This window comes from Nyctibius grandis, chromosome 26, assembly GCF_013368605.1.
Source record: "Nyctibius grandis isolate bNycGra1 chromosome 26, bNycGra1.pri, whole genome shotgun sequence".
Lineage (NCBI taxonomy): Eukaryota > Metazoa > Chordata > Aves > Nyctibiiformes > Nyctibiidae > Nyctibius > Nyctibius grandis.
The window spans coordinates 340,738-359,754 of record NC_090683.1 but is presented as its reverse complement, the minus strand read 5'-3'; the positions used below and the strand labels follow the sequence as shown (position 1 = coordinate 359,754).

General features: G+C 48.8%; 1 protein-coding gene across 1 annotated transcript; it reads left to right on the top strand.

Annotated features, from left to right (window-relative positions):
* The first annotated feature begins 12,917 nt into the window (after nt 1-12,917).
* LOC137673938 (olfactory receptor 6E1-like) lies at nt 12,918-14,634 on the top strand. Its single transcript, XM_068419006.1, has 2 exons — nt 12,918-12,974; nt 13,666-14,634. The coding sequence occupies exons 1-2, from the start codon at nt 12,918-12,920 to the stop codon at nt 14,632-14,634; spliced, it is 1,026 nt and encodes a 341-aa protein (XP_068275107.1).
* The last annotated feature ends 4,383 nt before the right edge of the window (nt 14,635-19,017 follow it).

The following is a 19,017-nucleotide window of genomic DNA, read 5'->3' as shown; positions in this document are numbered from 1 at the left end:
GTGCTGCCCCCCTCAACCAAGGCCTTGAGGACCCACCAGGAGGCCTTGAAGCGTCCAAGGAGATGCTTCTCCAAGAGGCCCTCAGGCTCTTTGGCTGCTCCTCGGACACTGTGGGGGTCAGCCAGGATGGCCCCAGCAACGGCCCCGGGCCTGGGGAGCAGCACCAGTGGAGAGGGGAGAGGGGTGGCCCCAGCTCCGCCAGTGCTACCAACATCCATCCCTGGCTGTCAGCACGTGGAGGGACAGTCTGCAGAGGCCTACAACTCTGGCACAGCCACCCCTGTGCGATCACCCCCAGGCAGTGACACCCCTCTGGGCAGCGATGTCCCCCCCAGCCCCTGTGCTGCCCCCAACAACCAAGGCACTTGGGACATGGAAGTTGACATCGACTTGTCCGAGGAGCTGGGTCTCAACAAGACCCTAACCTTCCATGATTTCCTCCTCGACCTGGTGGAGTTCAGCGGGGATGCTCCCAGCAGCAGCCCCAGGCCTGGGGACTCCAGTGACACCAGCAGCGAGGCGAGAGCGGTGGCCCCGGACACCCAGGTGCTGCCAATGTCCATCCCTGGCTGCCAGCACTTGGAAGGACAGTCTGGAGAGACCCTAAACTCTGGCACGGCCACCCCCGCATGGGCACCCATGGGCACTGACATCCCTCCAGGCAGCAACGTCCAGCCCAGCTCCTCTGCTGCCCCCCAGAGCCAAGATCTTGGGGACCTGGAAGGTGACATCACCATGTCCGAGGAGCTGGCTCTCCAAGAGCTCCTGAGTCTCTTTGATGACTCCCTGGAGGCGGTGGAGTTCAGCGTGGACGACCCCAGCAGCGGCCCCATGCCTGGGGACCACAGTGGCGCCAGCAGCGAGGGGAGAGCGGTGGTCTTGGACACCCAGCTGCTACCCATGTCCATCCTTGAGTGCGAGCCCATGGAGGGACAGTCTGGAGAGACTCACAGCTCTGGCATAGCTATCCCCGCAGCGGCAGCCCCGGGCAGCGACTTCCCCCTGAGCAGCACCATCCCCTCCATCCCCTGTGCTGCCCCCCAAAACCATGCCCTTGGGCACCTGGCAGGTGATCTCAACATGGACAAGGAGGTGCCTCTCGAAGAGGCCCTAAAGATCTTTGGTTGCTCCCCGGACATGGTGGGGGTGAGCCAGGATGGCCCCAGCAGCAGCCCCATGCCTGGGAGCTCTGGTGGCACTGATGCAGCCATGCCCCCCCTGCGACTTCGCCTCGCTGTCTCTGCCCGAGGAGCTGCTCACCCCCGACGACAGTGTCCCCGAGGCCACCGAGGCCATCCTGAGCCTCCAAGATGTCTACAGCATCGGGATGGAGCCTCAGGAGCTGTGGGGGGGTGCGGGGATGGACCTGCCCCTGTCCCAGCTGGCCATGCCAGAGAAGCGGGGACAGAAGCGGGGGCACAGCACCTTGTCGATGGCACCCAGCAAGCGCAGGGCTCTGGCAGGCAGCAGGGGGGTGGCAGGGGAGGATTAGTCCCACCACAGGGATGAGATGGGGATGGGGGGAGTATGGGGTGGGGGAGGAGGGGTGATGTATTTGGGGGGAAGGAGGGGTTAGAGTAGGTTTTATGGGAGTTTAGCTCTCGTTTTTCAAATTAAAATCTCTTTGTGTCTTTCCAGAACCGCTCCTTGCCTGTGTGTGTGAGGGGAAGGGAGTGCAGGGGTCACCGGGAAATGGCACCCCAGAGGTGCAAAAGCCCCGCTGAGCCCCAGATCAGAGCCGGCGAGACCCGACGGGCACCGAGCCGCCCCCAGAGCTGAGTCAGTGTCAGCCGGGCAGGCAATGGTGGGGAGGGGACTGCCCTGTCCCCTTCCCCAGGGCAGCCAGGACAGACGGGTCCCTGCAGGACTCACGCACATGGCCCCACGCAGAAAGAAACACAGAGCCCCCAGGACAAGGACAGACCTTGGGGCCGAGGGGGCACAGACACACACGACAGTGAGGGCTGCAAGGCCTTCGTCCTGAACAGCACCAGCGTCCCCTCAGCGGGGACAGGGCTCGGGCAAAGCCCTGCAAAGCCTCAGGACAATCACGCCCTTCCTCAGGTCCCATCGCGCTCGGCTCCGGAGCGCAAATAGCCCCACGGAGCCTCAAATCAGAGCTGGGAGCAGTTGTATCAGATGAATGACCGTAAGTCCATGGGACCTGATGGGATTCATCAGAGAGCACTGAAGGAGTCAGCAGATGTTACAGCTTGCTGCAGAAGGAGAATTGGTTTGGCCTCGCCATGAGCACTGTGTGCGCTTATGGGCCCCAGAATTGAGGAAGGATGTTGAGGTCCTTGAGCGCATCCAGAGGAGGGTAACAAAGCTGGTGACTGGTCTGGAAGGAATGTCGTGTGATGAATGGGTGAGGGCTTTGTGTTTATCTAGTTTGGAGACAAGGAGTCTGAGGTGCAACCTCACAGCTCTGCAGCTTCTTGAGGAGCTGATGTGGAGAGGGAGACGCTGATCCCTTCTCCCGGTGATCCAGGGACAGCACGCATGGGAATGGTTAAGACATGCACCAGGGGAGGTTCAGCCTGCACATTTGGAAACATTTCCGTACTGAGACGGTGGCCAAACACTGGAACAGACTTCCCAGAGGGGTGGTTGATACCCTGAGCCTGTCCGTGTTTAAGAGGCGTTTGGACAATGCCCTTTATAATTTGCTTTGACTTTTGATCAGGCCTACAGTGGTCAGGCATTTAGACTAGATGATTGTTGTAGGTCCCTTCCAACCAAAATATTCTACTCTACTCTATTCTATTCTAAATTTACATGAAACAGTGATATTAGTTTTTGCTCTGAAATGAAACGTCCACTTGAAATGTTCTAAACTTTTATTTCTAGTATATCACAGAATCTGATAATTGCCAGAAATGTCTTAACATTTCTATATTTAACAAAATTACCTTTTTCTGCACTGCTATCATTCAGTCATTGAAATTCTTCATTTTGCTTTGCAGAAGAATAATTCAGGATCAAACTACGCTTCCTTAAGGTGTTGGGGAAGAGGCACTTAGGGCTTCCACTGCCCGACGCAGACCCAGCTTCACTGCATTTCCCACGCTGTGTTTTGTCACACCCCACTGTGCCCCATTCTCCAGGGCAGCGAGTTTTGAGAGGTGCAGTTCTCTAGTGCTGCTCCAGAGCAGACTTCCAGCTCCTGCCTGCACAGGTGCTGCTGGGAAACTGGTTGTGATACTCTGGGATTTGAACCACCTAGAAATAAACCTACAGGCCATTAAGAAAAACCTCCCGATCTTACACCTGCCATTTCTGAGGCCTAACAAATTATTCAGTGTATTTAGTCATGAGAGGAATTAAACAAACTCTCGTTATTGGAACGACCTCACTGACAAACTGACAAAGGTCAGTGTCATGGTTTAAGGCTGGGCTGGCTATTAAACTGGTGGTAGATGCTCTCTATTAACCCTCCCCGCCCCCCCCCAACCTCCAAGAAGGGGAAGGGAAAGGGAAAAGGGAGAAAGACTTATGGGTTGGAAAGTTAAAACTGTATTTTAAGAGTGTATTATATATTAATAAATGATTTAATATATAATATTTATATGTATGTATAACTCTGGGAGTATAATGGAAGATTGGCGAGGAGTATTGTAAACACGCTCAAGCGACTTGCACCTGGGATGTCGAAAAACACATATATCATACTACTGTTGTTTAGTCTTGTGTGCTGGACAAGTAGAACATCCATGTTTAGATAACATAGGCATGTGATAAGACTCAGAGGCACCTAATCGTTCATGCCTGAGATTCCTGCCTTGCTGTGAGAAAGATCAAAGCACAGTGGAAAACTGCCACCTGCAAGAAACCCCTAATATACAGGCGAAAGCAGCAGGCCCGGAATCTCTCTCTCCCTCTCTAGCAGGAACCAAGCTCCGCGGTGCCTGCATCCCCGCTTGCGTGCCTTTGCCCTGGGTGCTGCTTTGGAGATCACAGAATCACAGAACGTTAGGGATTGGAAGTGACCTCGAAAGATCATCTAGTCCAATCCCCCTGCCGCAGCAGGATTGCCTAGACCATATCACACAGGAATGCGTCCAGGCGGGTTTTGAATGTCTCCAGAGGAGGAGACTCCACAACCTCTCTGGGCAGCCTGTTCCAGTGTTCGGTCACCCTCACCGTAAAGAAGTTTTTCCTCATATTTATGTGGAACCTCCTGTGTTCCAGCTTGCACCCGTTGCCCCTTGTCCTGTCAAGGGATGTCACTGAGAAGAGCCTGGCTCCATCCTCATGACACTTGCCCTTTACATATTTATAAACATTAATGAGGTCACCCCTCAATCTCCTCTTCTCCAAGCTAAAGAGACCCAGCTCCCTCAGCCTCTCCTCATAAGGCAGATGTTCCACTCCCTTAATCACCTTCGTGGCTCTGCGTTGGACTCTCTCTAACAGTTCCCTGTCCTTCTTGAACTGAGGGGCCCAGAACTGGACACAATATTCCAGATGCGGCCTCACCAGGGCAGAGTAGAGGGGGAGGAGAACCTCTCTCGACCTGCTAACCACACCCCTTCTAATACACCCCAGGATGCCATTGGCCTTCTTGGCCACAAGGGCACACTGCTGGCTCATGGTCATCCTGCTGTCCACTAACACCCCCAGGTCCCTTTCCCCTACGCTGGTCTCCAACAGGTCTGCCCCCAACTTGTACTGGTACATGGGGTTGTTCTTGCCCAGATGCAGGACTCTACACTTGCCCTTGTTATATTTCATTAAATTTGTCCCTGGCCAACTCTCCAGCCTGTCCAGGTCTCTCTGAATGGCTGTGCAGCCTTCCGTTGTGTCAGCCACTCCTCCCAGTTTTGTGTCATCAGCGAACTTGCTGACAGTGCACTCTAATCCCTCATCCAAGTCATTAATGAATATATTGAATAGTACTGGTCCCAGTACCGACCCTTGAGGGACTGCGCTAGACACAGACCTCCAACTGGACTCAGTCCCATTGACCACCACTCTCTGGCTTCTTTCCTTCAGCCAGTTCACAATCCACCTCACTACCCGATCATCCAGACCACACTTCCTCAGTTTAGCTGCGAGGATGCTGTGGGAGACCGTGTCAAATGCTTTACTGAAATCGAGATAGACCACATCCACAGCTTTACCATCATCTATCCACCTGGTTACGTCCTCATAAAAGGCTATCAAGTTGGTTAAGCATGACTTCCCCTTGGTGAAGCCATGCTGAGTGCCCCTAATGATCCCCCTATCCTTGATGTGCCTAGAGACAGCACCAAGAACAAGTTGTTCCATCACCTTTCTGGGGATGGAGGTGAGGCTGACCGGTCTATAGTTACCCGGGTCCTCCTTCTTGCCCTTTTTGAAGACTGGAGTGACATTCTCTTTCCTCCAGTCCTCAGGCACCTCTCCCGTTGCCCACGACTTAGCAAAGATGATGGAGAGTGGCCTAGCAATGACTTACGCCAGCTCCCTCAGCACCCGAGGGTGCATCCCATCAGGGCCCATGGATTTATGGACGTCCAGGTTGCTTAATTGGTCCCTGACCCAGCCCTCATCTACCAAGACAGATTCCTCCTCTATCCTGACTTCTTCTGGGGCCGCAGGGGTCCGGGGCTCCTCAGGACAGCCTCCAACAGTATAGACAGAGGCAAAGAAGGCATTCAGTAACTCCGCCTTCTTTTTATCCTCTGTCTCCAGGGCCCCCATCTCATTCATCTGTGGGCCTCCATTGCCTCTAGTGTTGGCTTTACCTGCAATGTATTTGAAGAAGCCCTTTCTGTTGTCCTTGACCTCTCTTGCAAGGTTTAATTCCAAGGAGGCCTTAGCTTTCCTAATTGCCTCCCTACATCCTCTGACAACAGACTTATATTCCTCCCAAGTGGCCAGCCCCTCCTTCCATGATCTGTACACCCTCTTCTTCTACTTGAGTTTGCCCAGCAGTTCCCTGTTTAACCATGCAGGTCTCCTGGTACCCTTCCTTGACTTCCTACCTGCTGGGATGCTCTGATCTTGAGCTCGGAAGAAGCAGCCCTTGAATGCTAACCAACTATCTTGGGCCCCCTTACCTTCTAGTACCCTGTCCCATGGGATTTCCCCTAGCAATTGCTTGAAAAGGCCAAAGTTGGCCCTCCTGAAGTCCAGGGTTGTGATTCTGCTAGCTATTCTGTTCCTGCCACATGAGATCCTGAACTCTACCATCTCATGGTCACTACAACCAAGGCTGCCCTCAACCTTCACCTCTTCAACCAGACCCTCCTTGTTAGTGAGGATAAGATCCAGCAGCGCTCCTCTCCTAGTTGGCTCATCCACCATTTGCATCAGAAAGTTATCATCAATGCACTGGAGGAACCTCCTGGACTGAGGATGACTGGCTGAGTAGGCCTCCCAGCAAATATCAGGGTAGTTGAAATCCCCCACAACAACCAGGCCCTGTAATTGCGAGACTGCTCTCAGCTGCCTGTAGAAGGCCTCATCACCCTCCTCATCCTGATCCAGTGGCCTGTAATAGACACCCACAACAGTATCACCCCTGCCAGCCTGCCCCTTAATTCGCACCCACAAACTCTCAACTCGCTCCTGATCCGCCTCTGGACAGAACTCAATACATTCTAGCTGCTCACTCAGATAAAGAGCAACTCCACCACCTCTCCTTAGCGGCCTGTCTTTCCTGAACAAGACATAGCCATCCATGACCACATTCCAGTCATGCGAGGCATCCCACCAAGTCTCTGAAATTGCCACTAAATCATAGCCCCCCGACCGAACACGGATTTCCAGCTCCTCCTGTTTATTCCCCATGCTGCGTGCATTGGTGTACAGGCATTTCAGGGAGCGAGCTGAGCACACCGATTTCACCCCAGGGGGATGGGAGGCCTCCTGGTCTACCTCAACACTAGAGCGTTGCCCCAGTGGTACAAGCCCAGCTACTACCCCATCCCCCTTCGAATCTAGTTTAAAGCTCTCCGAATGAGCCCTGCTAATTCCTGTCCCAGAACCCTTTTGCCCCTACGACATAAGCCTTTCCCATGTATTACGGTCACGCCTGGTGTCTTATAAAACCAGCCATTATCAAAGAACCCAAAGCCCTGCCTGTAGCACCAGTCTCGTAGCCAGGCATTAATAGAGAGAATCCTACTATTCCATCCCACGTCATCACCTGAAAATGGAAGGAGGGAGGAGAAAACAACTTGTGCCCCAGACTCTTTCACCAACCGTCCTAGGGCCTTGTAGTCTTTCTTCATCCCCCTCAGACTACGGGATGCAGCTTCTTCCCCACCTGTCTGGAAGATCAGCAGGGGGTAGTAGTCTGTGGCCTTCACCAGGTTGGGGAGTTTCCTGGTGATATCCCTGATTCGGGCTCCAGGCAGGCTGCAGACCTCCCTGTGATGGGGGTCAGCTCTGAATATTGGGCCCTCAGATCCCTTTAGGAAGGAGTCTCCAACCACTAAAACTCTTCTCTTCTTCCTTGTGGAGGAGGTAGCTATGCGCCTGTCAGGATTTTCTGACTGTGGTGGGACCTCTGATATAGGTTGCCTCTCCACCACATCCCCATTGGACCGGCTGTATTCCACTAGGGTTTCATATCTATTGCTCAGAGGCACCTGTGGAGGCAAGGTAGGCAAGGAGGGCACTCGCCTTTTGCCACGGCCATAGACTTGCCTCCACTCACTCCTCTCCTCTAAGTTATTGTTTTCCACCTGAGAGGGGCAGAGTACAGGGGCCCCTCGATCCTGGGAGCTCTCTGGCAGGTGCTCCCATTTTTGTTGCAGGGAGGGCAGAGCCTGGCTCCACCAGTCTATCTCCATTTCAGCCTCCCGAATGCTCCTAAGCCTTTCCACTTCGGCTTGAAGCCTTTCAACCTGGCTTTGCAGCTGTGCCGCTCGGCCGAGCAGAACATCTACCTGCTCACAGCGCACACAGCCCCCTGACACCACAGAGACGCTGTAGCATTCCCTGCAGCTGGCAACCTGCACCATCGCCTCCTTCCGTGGGAGCTCTGTCTGGGTTCCCACATCCATTTTGGTCTTCTTCTGCCGGTTGTTCTTTCACTGAGCTGGGAAATACCTGTTGGTGACACCCCTGGTTCACAGCTCCTTGGCACCTTCCTTGCCTTGTGCACTGGGAGGGAGTCAGCGCCCTCCCCAACGAGCTGCAAACTGCTGCAGCCTCTCCTGCCCTGGGACACACCCAGTCACTGCTGACTCACACAGTCACTGCTGACTCTCCCTCTACCCCCTAGGCAGGGACTAGTCCCTGTCCTCCAGGAGGCTTTTTATCACCCAATCAATCACCACCCCCAATCAACAGGGGGTGGTGTATTTAAATCGCCCGCGGTGCCTCCAGCTATGCCCCCTCCTCTCCTGTTTTGTTGTTGGGAACCTCCTGGTCCGGGGTGGGGGGGAAGCAGCTCAGGACTGCTGCTCCGGGGGGGCCCAGAGTATGAAAACCGCCCGGTTACAGCCCGATGTCGCCCTTGCCCCTGCACTAACCTCAAGTCGCTGTCGCTGCTGCTGCCGCTGTCAGCTGTTTGAGTGTTCAAGTTCACACGTGAGCTGGATGCTTAGACTCCCTTTGCAGACAGGAAAGGGAGCTGGGCACTTGCTGGGGGCAATTGATCTCATCCTTGGACAAGCCTAAGCAGCTTGGATCAGCTGTGCCTTACACACACAGAGAAAACAGGCAATTCTGCCTGCTTCTGTTGACTGTAACAGGAGCCTGGAGGAGAACTGATGTTCTACAAGATGATGGTTACACAGGCATGCACATATGCAAAGGGCAGAGGCTCAGCTCAGGTAGTCAGTGTAAAGCCTCAGCTCAGGTAGTCAGTGTAAAGCCTCTCTACTGCTGTGCCAATGGCTGTAAGAGAGAGATGAGACTGAGTATGGCATTACTTGAGGAAGATGCAAATACTCTCTCCCACTCCCTGGAAGATCTGAGCTGCTGGCTCCCAATGAAGGTCTTTAATTATCACTTGCTGAGTAAGTATCTGCAGCACTAGCTACAGCTGCAGTGGTGGTACTCCTTGCCTCCAAGATAAACACCCACAGTGTGTCTGAGGACATCCTGATTTATCTCCTTTTCCATAACAGGGACTGTAGATATAAGCAGAGGTGTCTTTGTGCCTGTTGTACATGTGACATCTCTGAAGGGAGGTGTGGTCCAGCCTCTTTCACTCTATGCCTCTCAGCATGTTGACCACTGCTGACTTCAGGCTGGTTTCCCTCCCATTTTGTTATCCTGGTCGTGGTGTTCAGTCCTAGGGGTTGTGGCCACAGTTTGAGAAACTCTGCTAATAAATAGCCTCTAACAACTCCCAGCTTCATTCTGGTCACTGAGTCAGGGCAGCAGAGACAGCCCAGAGGCAAGACCCTCTCAGAGATCAAAGATTTAAGCACTTCCCTGAATTCCAGACTCTACACCAAAGAAGAGAGGGTATTCTGGGACCTCACATCATGGACCCTTAAACAAATGGGGAGCACCTGTGCAACTCATTTGGGTTAAAGGAACACATTCCTCCTCCAAACACCCCAGGTCAGCTACGGCCCTTGCGCTTATACATGGAAGAACGTTGCTGGTTCTGAACCCCAGTGCTGAATTTCATTCCCTTGTTTATCTGCAGGAACATGTTTTGCCTAAGCCAGTCACCTGGGAGGAAGTCCTCTCCTCTGTTTTCACACACCTACAGAACATTTGTCTACATCTGAGCTTGTCAGCATAATGCCTTTAAATCAGGCTGGAGCAATAAGGCCTTTGGGGATCTTCCACTTCTGACCCTCCCTTAGACCATTGCTTCAGGAGAGGTCTCCTGCCTGCTACTCCTGTGATGACATCTCCTCTGGCTGTAGTGCAGTACCAAGGGATGAGCTGAAAAATACAATTCAGTATCCTCAGCCTAGGCAGCTTGTGTTCTGGGACACACACCTGGCCACCAACTGTGGCCCTAGCTGATTAAGTGTCACTGGATGGCCCTATGCCATATCTGCCAGCCCAGTGCAGTCATCTGGGATACCCCAGAGAACAGCAACCCTTGAGGCGCTCCTGAAGTGGGACAGGCACCTCACAAAGGTAAGTTTGTCTCAGGTGAACTCTCCACCAGTGCTGTCTGCTTCTCTCCGTCGACTACAGAGTGAGCTAACTAGTTAAGACTTGACTAAATATTATGTTCCTTGAGTTATGGGGCTGTGCTCCACCTACAATATAAGCAGTCTCAGCTACTTTTTTTTTCTACACAGAAAATCCCCAACTTAGTTCTGCTCTTAGTTATCACAAGGTTGTAGAGGACCGACTACGAAGGGGTTAACAGTGTGTCCCAAACAGTCTCTGGTGGCTGCAGCCCCACAGGTGTGAGATTTTGTTTTCTTCTTGAAACCCAGCAGTTGCCTTAACACAGGCATCAGAAATCCTATAAGGGCATGTTGCTGGAGTCTTCTGTTGGAGGTAGGCTTGCATCCCCTGCTTCTCTCAGCAGAGCTACGTTGTATTATCTTGTAATTTGACAATGGCTTCTAGGAGCTTTTGTGAAGCTGTAACACAGAAACAGCAGTTTGCTGGAGGTATTTACTCTTTCTGCCAAAAGTATTGAAAAGACGACTAATTCCATGCACTGCCAATGACTATATACTATGAAAGAGAAAATGACCTGAAAATGCTTGCTTACCACTTGTAATATACGTTACTTAATGGAGACAGCTTCAGAGACACTACCCACATGTTGGGACAGTCTATGCTGCACCATCAATAGCTCTTACAGCATTTCTGTCTTTCAGATTTTTACCAGAGCTCGACCTTAGTCTTATGTTAGGGAGCTTGCTGAGGCAAAAGAGAAAGGGTGGGTATGAATTGAAAGCAGATTGCCTTCTCTTCTCTGCTCCCAGACTTGTGCAAAAATACTGTGTTTTTATGGAAAATGAAAACAAAGAAGTCTCTATACAGTGTTAGCTGTGGATTGTTACAAAACAGGATTTCATACCAAAAGTGGCTTTCCTTTTTGGATCTGTAGAAAAAACTGCAATTTGCAAGCAGAAAATAGGAATATATTTATAAGGATTCAGAATGTAATTCTTCACTGACACGAAGGAGCTAACTGTGATGGGAAAAAATTACAGAATCCCTGCAGAGTATTCACCAAAAGCAATGGAAATGTGCAGAAAGCTCTGGTCTCTACAGTTCTCTGAAGTTCTGTTTTGGGAATAAATTACTAGTTTGTAGAGGAAAAGACAAAAGTCCTGTTTTATTCTGCAGAGGGCTTTTCCTTGTGTCCTGGTTTTGCAGGGATAAAATTTATAGGATCACTTTTCTGTTACATTTTGTTTCAGTTTGTGGCCAGCTGCAGGATGGTGATCAAGGCTGTTAGCAGTGAAAGCCAGGGCAGCTGAGCCAGGCTGGCCCACAGGTGTATTCTATAACATTAACCTCAGGTTCACTATGAATGGGAAAGCTTGATGGGTATGTGGGGGGTGGGGACCAAGGTACAATCCTTGGTCTTCTCCTTGCAATGGTTACTGTCCCTGGAGGGACTTGCTACCACTCTATCAGCTAAGTATGATTTTGTGTCTTTTTGTATTAGTATTGATATTGGTTTTCTTATTTTATTAAATCTGTTTAAATTTCAACCCACGAGTCTCTCTTTTGCCCAATTCCCTTTCTTGGTTGGGGAGGGGAGACTGGGTGAGAAAACAACTGGTTAATGTTTAGCCCTGGGTGTGGGCTAAATGTATATGCCTTGTAAGAAATTAGATTTTTTTTTTCAACTGAATCAAATAAAGGCAGTAACTGCCCATCAGGGAAATGTTGCAGATAGGTTTGCACCCCATGCTGCTCAGAGTAGAGCTGTGCTGTATTATTGTGACATCTAGGCTCAGAGGTGATCTCATTAATGTACATAAATACCTGAAGGGAAGGTGCAAAGGGGACACAGCCAGGCTTTTCTCAGTGGTGCCATGTGACAGGACATGATGTGTCCCAGCAAAGTTCAATGCCTAATTATTCACTAAGCTGGAAGACAGACATGAAATGTAGGACTAACTGGAAGTACAAAATATAGAGCTAGAGAAAGAAGGTTCAACTGATGTATTTCATGTCAGAAACAGGTAATGTGGGACAGAACATAATTTGCAGGATAGATGGCTCTGCTTCAGTTATTGGTGTTTGAGATGAATGAAGACATGAGAGATCATCAGTGGGCAGGTGTCCTTTCAAGTTAATGGAGTGAACTTCTACCACAGGGTTCATCTCATGCTAAAATAAAGCCCTAAAAAGGTTCAGAAGGCACACATAGTGATTGTGAATTAGTGGCTATGAGCATGCTAGTGGGAGTTTGAAGGCTTGAGATAATATTGAACTGGGATGATTTGTAGACTGCTTATGAAATCCTTGCTATTTCCTCAACAGATCACCATTTCTTTTTTTTTTTCTATTTTTTTTTTTCCTAGGAGTATTTATTAAGGGGAATTAATGGACAAAACATTTAAATTAAATAATTTATTAATATTTTCTCAAGGAATACAATAATTTGCTTTGTTTGTGGACAGGAGTTATTCTACTGTTTTTCATTGTGTATCTAAAGTGTCATGAAGAGACCTTGCCACTTCATTGCGACCTGGAAACTAATGCAGACTGGTAACCCACAGGAGTTTGGGAAGTTACTGTTGTTATTTTACTACAAATATAGGAAAATGTGACTAAAAAGTAGAGCACTAAAACTTGTACTTGTCTGCTAAGTCAGGATGACAGCTTGGAAAATAGAAATTAGTCAGAATTGTTAAGGTATGCTTGCAGATCCTGACCTGTGGTACCACAAATAAGACAGGGGAGGATCTAAATTTCATCTCATCATCTAGGGTCAGTATCTTCAAGAGTGAACACATACTGGTACTTAGACTCTCAACTTCAGATCAAAAGAAAGTCTCTCTGGAGGTATTGAATCTCTGCCTTTGACAATGCAGCAAGTACTGAGGAATACACTGGTACTTGGACAAGTAGCAATCTGCTGTCAGGTGAGATGAATCAGATTCAAGTTTTCTATGGAAAAAGGTATGCCATCTTATTTGGAATCTGCCCTCAAAGATACTATAATGTTCTGGGGTTTGTAATGGATACTAGTAAGCAAGGTACTCAGATTCAGTAAGTTATTAACTAAAATACCATTTTTTGGAGCTAATATGAAAAGGGAAAGAGAATAGTATAGATTATCTTATGTCCATTCAGATGCTGGGAACCCACAGTTGTGAAACATTGGATGGATTTCTAGCCAAGGCACAGCCTGTTGCACTGGTACTGTCTGTGGAGTGATTCCCACACATTATGGTATTTAGAGCTCTTACCAAATTTTTTTAAGAATTAAAAAATGCTGTTCATGATTTCTACTGTCCAGGAAAAGGATGTCCACATGAGAACATGCTGCTTCACTTTAAGATGAGAACAAGAACATGCTGGTGGCATCATCACTGGTGCCAAGTGGGAGCTGCCTAAAGGCTGCTTAATTATGATTTGCCAACTAAGTTTGTCCTGTGGCCAAGTGATATGTGCAGCACAGGCAGGTGCTATTCAGGTCAACTGTTATGTAGATCACTCACTCTTTGGCTTACAATACTCTTCCAGTTAGGAACACCACATGTGCCACCTGATGAGGCTTTAATTTCTGCTTCTTGGAACACCTTTAACATCTTCTTTTTAACTATCTTTCAGCTTTCAGAGAAGAATCAGACGATAGTGGAGTTCATTCTTTTGGGACTCACTAGCAATCACTTTTTGGAGATCATCCTATTTGCAGTTCTCTTTGTTGCCTTCCTCCTGATCCTCCTTGGAAACATCGCTGTCATCACCATCACACTGGCGGACCAACGCCTCCATATCCCCATGTATTTCTTTCTCAGGAATTTCTCCCTTGTGGAAATCTGCTTTACTGCTACCTTCATGCCAAGGACACTCTACAGCCTCCTCACAGGAGCAAAAACAATTTCCCTCTCTGGATGTTTCCTTCAGTCAGCCCTCTTCTTCATCCTGGGTATCTGCACTTTCTTCCATGTGGCTCTCATGTCCTTTGACCGCTACATGGCCATCTGCCACCCTTTGCATTATGCTACATTCATGAGCAACAGGTTTTGTCTCCAGCTGGTGCTGGGCTGCTGGATGGTGAGTTTCTTGTTGGTGTTCTCCCCACTCACAATTTTACTCCATTTGCCATTCTGCGGGCCCAACGTCATCAACCACTTCTACTGTGATATAGCACCACTTCTCCAGCTGTCCTGCACAGACACAGGCCTCATTGAGAAAGTAATGCTGGTGACGAGTGTTCTAATATTACCTGGCACCTTATCAGTAACTGCCTTTTCCTACGCCTACATCGTCTACACTGTCACACGCATCCAGTCTTTAGCAAGCAGGAAAAAAGCCTTTTCCACATGCTCTGCTCATCTCATTGTGGTCGCTATTCTGTACAGCAGCTCCATCTTCAGGTACATCCGACTAAGTCAGCGGGGTGGGAGGGATTTTGACAAAGTTGTGTCTTTCCTCTACTGTGTGATTACTCAGCTGTGTAACCCTTACATCTACACCCTTCAAAATGAACAAGTCAAACAGGCCTTGAAAGATCTGGTAGCAAGGTGTTTTGCAGGCTCTAATGATATTTTGAAATCCAGAGCCACAAAGCAGTGAGTGCATGTGCATGACTTCCTAGCAGAGTTCCCAGTACCCTGAGGGGCAGTATGGGGGATAAGATGATTCATGGAGATGGATTAGGTGGAATTCACCTCCCCTAAGTGTGTAAAGACTATCACAGTGCCTGTTTGTCTGCCCTGACTATGGACAACATCTCTTTGACTTAATCAGTTGGAAGTAGCCACGTTTGACCCATTTGAAATGAGGTGTGGTGAAATCCAAGCCAGACAACACAGACATATTAATCAGCTCTTTAGACTTCTATAGGAAATTAAAATCAATACTGTATATACCTCAGACCGAGATGCCTAACCTTCAGAGCAGATGACACATCACCACACAATGTTCCTGTCATAGTGCCTATCATTTCACTTACAGAGAGGTATGTGGAGGTGAGTGATTTCTGCAAGCAAATGTTTTGAATGGTGGAAGCTGGAAGTTCATGCCTCACTAAACTGTCTTCCAATGCAAAGATCATTTTCATGTGTATGTTAACAAACTGTCAGGACCCTCAGTGCACTAATAGGCCCTTATGTCCCTGACCAGTCTCATCTGGGCCTCCACCCACACCCTTTGAACATCAGTGCAGGAGTCTCATTTAAGCCCTGGCCTGGGCATTCAGTCCCTACCTGACCTATGTTGTATCAGTCCCAGTCTCCATTTCAATCACAGTCATGCCCATGTCCTAAAGTCCACAAAGAGAATGCTTCATTATTATGAAGTTCTTCCAATAAATGTTTCTGTCTCCATGTCTGCTTCAGTAGAATGGAGCTTAGGGGTTCTCAGGATGTCCTGGGTGAAGTTTTGATCTCCTTGTGTTGTTCCATGCATCATCACCCCCTACCTTTGGTTTTCTACTCAGCTGCTTGGGAAAGAAACTTTTCTTTTTTTCCTGCTTGCAGGGGGCTGACCAGAGTGAAAGGCTGATCAAAGGGGAGTACTTTGATCTTTAGGCATTTCCACAACATAAAATTATATTACTGTAACAGGAAAAAAAGTAAGCAAGAACTTTGGCACTGACAGCAGTGTTTTACATTTTCATGCAAATATTTGAGCTCATACTCTTTTTCAGAATTGGATACAACCTTGCAAAACAACTCTTTAGTTCTGACCACTCCTCCTGTAGATGTGCTATGTGGAGGATCACCTGAGATTCATTCAGAGTTCAGTGTATGTGTACAGGAGTAATGTCACCTAAGTAAGCCATATAAAATTAAGAAAATTAAGTCTCAGCTGGCTGTCCATGGTCCTTCCAAAGTCAACATAATACTGTGGGTGATTTATTCTGTCCTTAGGCAATGGACGTTTCTTAGTCCTCTTCCCTGACTTGTTAGGGTTTTCGATAGTGGGGGAAGTAAGGAGGGGCAAGAGCAGAACTTCTGCCTTATATTTCTGTCAGGCAGACTTTAGCCTGTTTAAGAGGCTGGTGGACCGAGTCCCTTGGGAGTCGGTCCTGAAGGGCAAAGGAGTCCAGGAAGGCTGGACATGCTTCAAAAGGGAATTGCTAAATATTCAGGAGCAGGCTGTCCCGGTGTGTAGGAAGACAAGCCATCGGGGGAAAACGCCGGCCTGGTTAAACAGAGAACTTAGGCTGGAACTTAAGAAAAAAAAAAAGAGCCTACTTGTTCTGGAAGAAGGGTCGGGTAACTTGGGAGGTCTATAGGCACATTGCCAGGTCGTGTAAGGAGAAGATTAGAAGGGCCAAAGCTCAATTAGAGCTTGATTTGGCTGCTACGGTCAAAGATAACAAAAAAAGGTTCCACAAATACATTAACAGCAAAAGGAGGGTCAAGGAGAGCCTCCACCACTTGCTGAATGAGGAGGGTAGTGTAGTGTCAGGGGATGAGGAAAAGGCAGAGGTGCTCAATGCCTTCTTTGCCTCGGTCTTTAATGTCAAGACCGGTTGTCCTCAGGAGACTTGGCCCCCAGAGCCTGAAGTTAGGGACGGGGGCCTGTGTGAAACCCCCGTAATCCAGGAGGAGACAGTTAGTGACCTGCTGTGCCAGTTGGACACCCACAAGGCTATGGGCCCGGGTGGGATTCATCCCAGAGTAATGAAGGAACTGGCAAATGAACTTGCCAAACCACTCTCTATTATCTACCGTCAGTCCTGGTTAACTGGAGAAGTTCCAGCTGACTGGAAATTAGCAAATGTAATGCCCATCTACAAGAAGGGCCGGAAGGATGATTCAGGGAACTACAGGCCAGTCAGCCTGACTTCGGTGCCAGGCAAGGTGATGGAACAGATCATCCTGAGTGCCATTACACGGCACATGCAGGAAAATAGGGGCCAGCCAACATGGATTCACGAAAGGCAGGTCCTGTGTTGCCACTTGTCTGCAGCAAGCTCCGTTCGGTTGCTGGCTGGCCTGAGGCTATCCGCACCCCAGGGCCATTGAGCACTGACACCAATGTGAGGATGCAACAAATGGCGTTTATTTAACTGCGCAACAGCCTTATATAGTCGTCTTGTCCCGTACGAACTCGCACGATAATGACACATCCTGCTCCTTTCGCCACGCCTACCTTCCGTTACAGCCCGAGATTTTCCGGTCGCCGTACCCTAATGTACCTACATTTCCCCCTCCCCATGCTTCAAGTCATGCAAAGTAAAGCGTATCGCTGATTCTGGAGCCTTGCATCAAAGCGTAAGCGTAGCTGGCGGATACAACATCCCGAGCCCAGGTTCTCCAGTAAGATTCCCCTGCAACTCCTGAGATGCAAAGCAAAAGCAAGCTAATCATAAGCGCATTGTTTAAAGCTTTTGTTTCACTCAGCAACGGCCGCCGTTCCTCATCTTTCTTGGCACCCCGCCGCTTTACCAGACTCTCTGTACTGTCATGACTCCTCACGTCTGAAGGTCGAGGCTGGTGCTGTTTCGGCTTCCCCCACAGGTACTCCTGCAAAACATAAAGCTCGGACAGCGTACATATTACTTCGGGTTAGGATTTTGTTTTAAATCAGGGCGCAAACAGCGTGTAGGGACCCACTGTATAACATCATCCCGTTTGATGGCGGCATACCCCCTCCCGTGATGTAGCAGCTCCCAACCTGTTTCCCACTCCGCTGTCCCAGGGAACCGAACCTTGACTGGGGGGCCCACTTCTGGCACCCCTGGACCCCAATGTCGCTCAACTGGGGCACGCTCTTGGTCTCCCCGGGCAAAATGATTTAAAGAATAAAGAGGGTGATGTAAAATGTGAGATTGGTAGTTGACAGGAATTACGTCTGGGAATCCTTCCCCCTCCCCAAGAATCTTAATTCTGTGTTTTTGTTTCTTACTTAAACCTGGTTCCCTGTGTCTCGCAGAGCCCAGTCAGAGAATCCCAGCCTTGGTTACCCATAAATCCTGCTCTCTGTTGTTGAGCCACAAAGGTTGTATTGACCATTCGTTGCACAGTTTTCTGCAAACATGCAAACAAACAGGGTAACACAAGTAGGATAAAGCCTATTATAAACATTCCCATAAGCAGACTCTATCTACAAAACATGCAGTTTACTTCAGAACATACTGTTATTCTCTATTATTCTAGCTGAAAGGAAAACTACTGACAGGAAAGCTGATTCTGTTTAAAGGTAACACAGATCAGGCCTTTTAGAGCCTACTCTGAGGCCTACTCTTGCTAAACCGTTGCTAAACCATCCGGTATCAATTTCCCCCTTTGGAAGTAGTTAGATTTATTATCTCACTACTTCCATATACTATTCTCAATGATTGCCTCAACACAACCCACGCAGATCCCTATGATAATTATAATCACAACTATATAAACTATTCCCTCTAATAATGTGGCTAACCATCCTTTTAGAAACAATCCACCGTACTCCTGCGCCTGTAGAGACAGAAACATAACCTCGACCCATTAGTAATAGTTCCCCTGGTCCCAACCACTCGTTAGTACCTGGTTCCCTATACCACACTTTGCCTTTGTTTTGCACATAGCTTGCTCCCTGTCGAACTGCCTCCCAATGTATTACAATTGGGGGTCGCTCCTTATCTCCTGCTAAAGTTAAATGGTTAAGTACATAAACAGCTTTTGCAAGTCTCTCAGAAGGTTCAGTCTCCTCTCCCCCTTTTTGTTTTTGCAGAAGCTGTTTCAATGTACTATGAGCACGTTCCACAATCGCCTGACCCGTAGGCGAATGAGGAATCCCAGTGACATGTGTAATACCCCATAGTTGACAAAATTGATGAAAAATTTATGAACAGTATGCTGGTCCATTATCAGTCTTAAGTTGTTGTGGAATCCCAAGACTTGTAAAGCAAGCAAGTAAATGTCATTTGACATGACGACCTGTTTCCCCAGTTTGTGCTGTTGTCCATATTATATGTGAAAACGTATCAACAGATACATGAACATATTTGAGCCTTCCAAATTC